The 1,497-nt window shown below is 39.3% G+C and overlaps 1 protein-coding gene across 1 annotated transcript; it reads right to left on the reverse strand.

Moving 5' to 3' along the window:
* Positions 1–422: 422 nt before the first annotated feature.
* LOC113273052 (pyrophosphate--fructose 6-phosphate 1-phosphotransferase subunit beta-like) lies at positions 423–1,133 on the reverse strand. Its single transcript, XM_026522822.1, has one exon. The coding sequence runs from the start codon at positions 1,131–1,133 to the stop codon at positions 423–425; it is 711 nt and encodes a 236-aa protein (XP_026378607.1).
* Between the last annotated feature and the right edge of the window lie 364 nt (positions 1,134–1,497).

Here is a 1,497-nt window from a genome sequence, read left to right on the forward strand (position 1 = left end):
TTCATACTTGGGAAAGAAATAACTTCCTAACACGACTCTAACTCTTGACCAATATAAAGAGTCCTAATCAAAGTACATTCCATATCAGTCTCGGATTCTCGGATTTGTTACCGAGCTTAGAAGTCTTATTATATAAGACTTTCCTAAACAATCTCTAAGAGACGTACATAACTGAGACTTTCCTAAACAGTCTCAGTCACGTGTCTCAATACATTCTCAAGACATGAAGCTATCCAATATTGCTTCTTAGACTCGGCGCGAACAAATTTAAGTGCCGAGCACATTTCAGCTTCTTCAAATGCAAATGAATTCAAAAACAATGGATCTAGTTTGTACCCATACTTCAAAATACATTTCTTCTCTTGAATTGCTTCAGGTAAGAAATCAAAGAGCTGATGAGATTGATTTTGGAATTTGCTTTTTCATGCCCCAACTTTATCTATAACATCATGAACTAGGATTTCATTTAGCTCGGCAATAAGCTGTTGCACCTCAGGAATGAAATCAAGGAGACCTTCGGAAATAAGTATAACTCCGTAATGATAACCAAGTTCTGCCCGTTTGCAGATGATATCAGTAATGTAGTCTGTTACATTTTCCAATGTTTGTTTTTTGGCAGCAACCTCTTCTCCGATAATAGTAACATTGGGGTGAGTCTGCAAAGCACACTCCAAGGAAGCAGCACGCCCCATAATCTTTACGAAGTGGTGGTATTTTCTAGTAGAGCGAGGATTAGTCATAATATTGCCGATCATCTCTGTGCAAATCTTGCACGTTGTATCAAATCCAAAACTCGTGGGCACTTCCTTTGACTTTAGATCACCATCAATAGTCTTGCATCTTGTGGTCAGTGACATGATTTTTGTTTGCTTTTGAGCCCACCGATCATCATATTTTGAAAAATTCAGCTCAACATTAGGAGGACCATATGAATCTCCTACTACAACAGGTTCTCCTATACGGAGCTTACCTAGAGTTGTTGGAATCGAACTACACCGAGACTCAATAGAAATGTCATCACAAATTAACCATGCTGATCTGAAACATTCCATGTCTCGAAGTGTATTTGTATCCTCCATCGTAACACCACGCCATAATACACTACAAAACACGTGGCTTCTAGGGATCGCCATTTTTTCAAAACCGTCTATAGAGATGGTTATTTGGGACGTTCATGGTCTGACCGTCCTTATAGGTCACGTGATAATTAATTTAAGGCTATTTTTAGGCCGTTCCTAAAAGAAAGTATGACAAAAAAGTATTAGTGACAGTAGAATAGGGGACGGACACAAAACCGTCACAAATGCTTCTTGGGACGGTTTTAGGGCTTCTTGGGACGTTTTTTGGCCGTCCCAAGAGGCCTTCTATTTTGTAGTGATAGTAATCCACACCCAGTAAGAACAATCTTAGAAGAAGAAAGTATATCAAGGTATAATTTAGCACTACTTCGAACATAGTAAGGACCAGGGGTGCACATATCCTACCCATACCCGCCAA

This window comes from Papaver somniferum, chromosome 4 (assembly GCF_003573695.1).
Source record: "Papaver somniferum cultivar HN1 chromosome 4, ASM357369v1, whole genome shotgun sequence".
Classification (NCBI taxonomy): domain Eukaryota; kingdom Viridiplantae; phylum Streptophyta; class Magnoliopsida; order Ranunculales; family Papaveraceae; genus Papaver; species Papaver somniferum.

Excerpts from the sequence above, each read along its gene's own strand:
- LOC113273052 (XM_026522822.1), bottom strand. The coding sequence starts at position 1,133 with ATGGCGATCCCTAGAAGCCACGTGTTTTGTAGTGTATTATGGCGTGGT.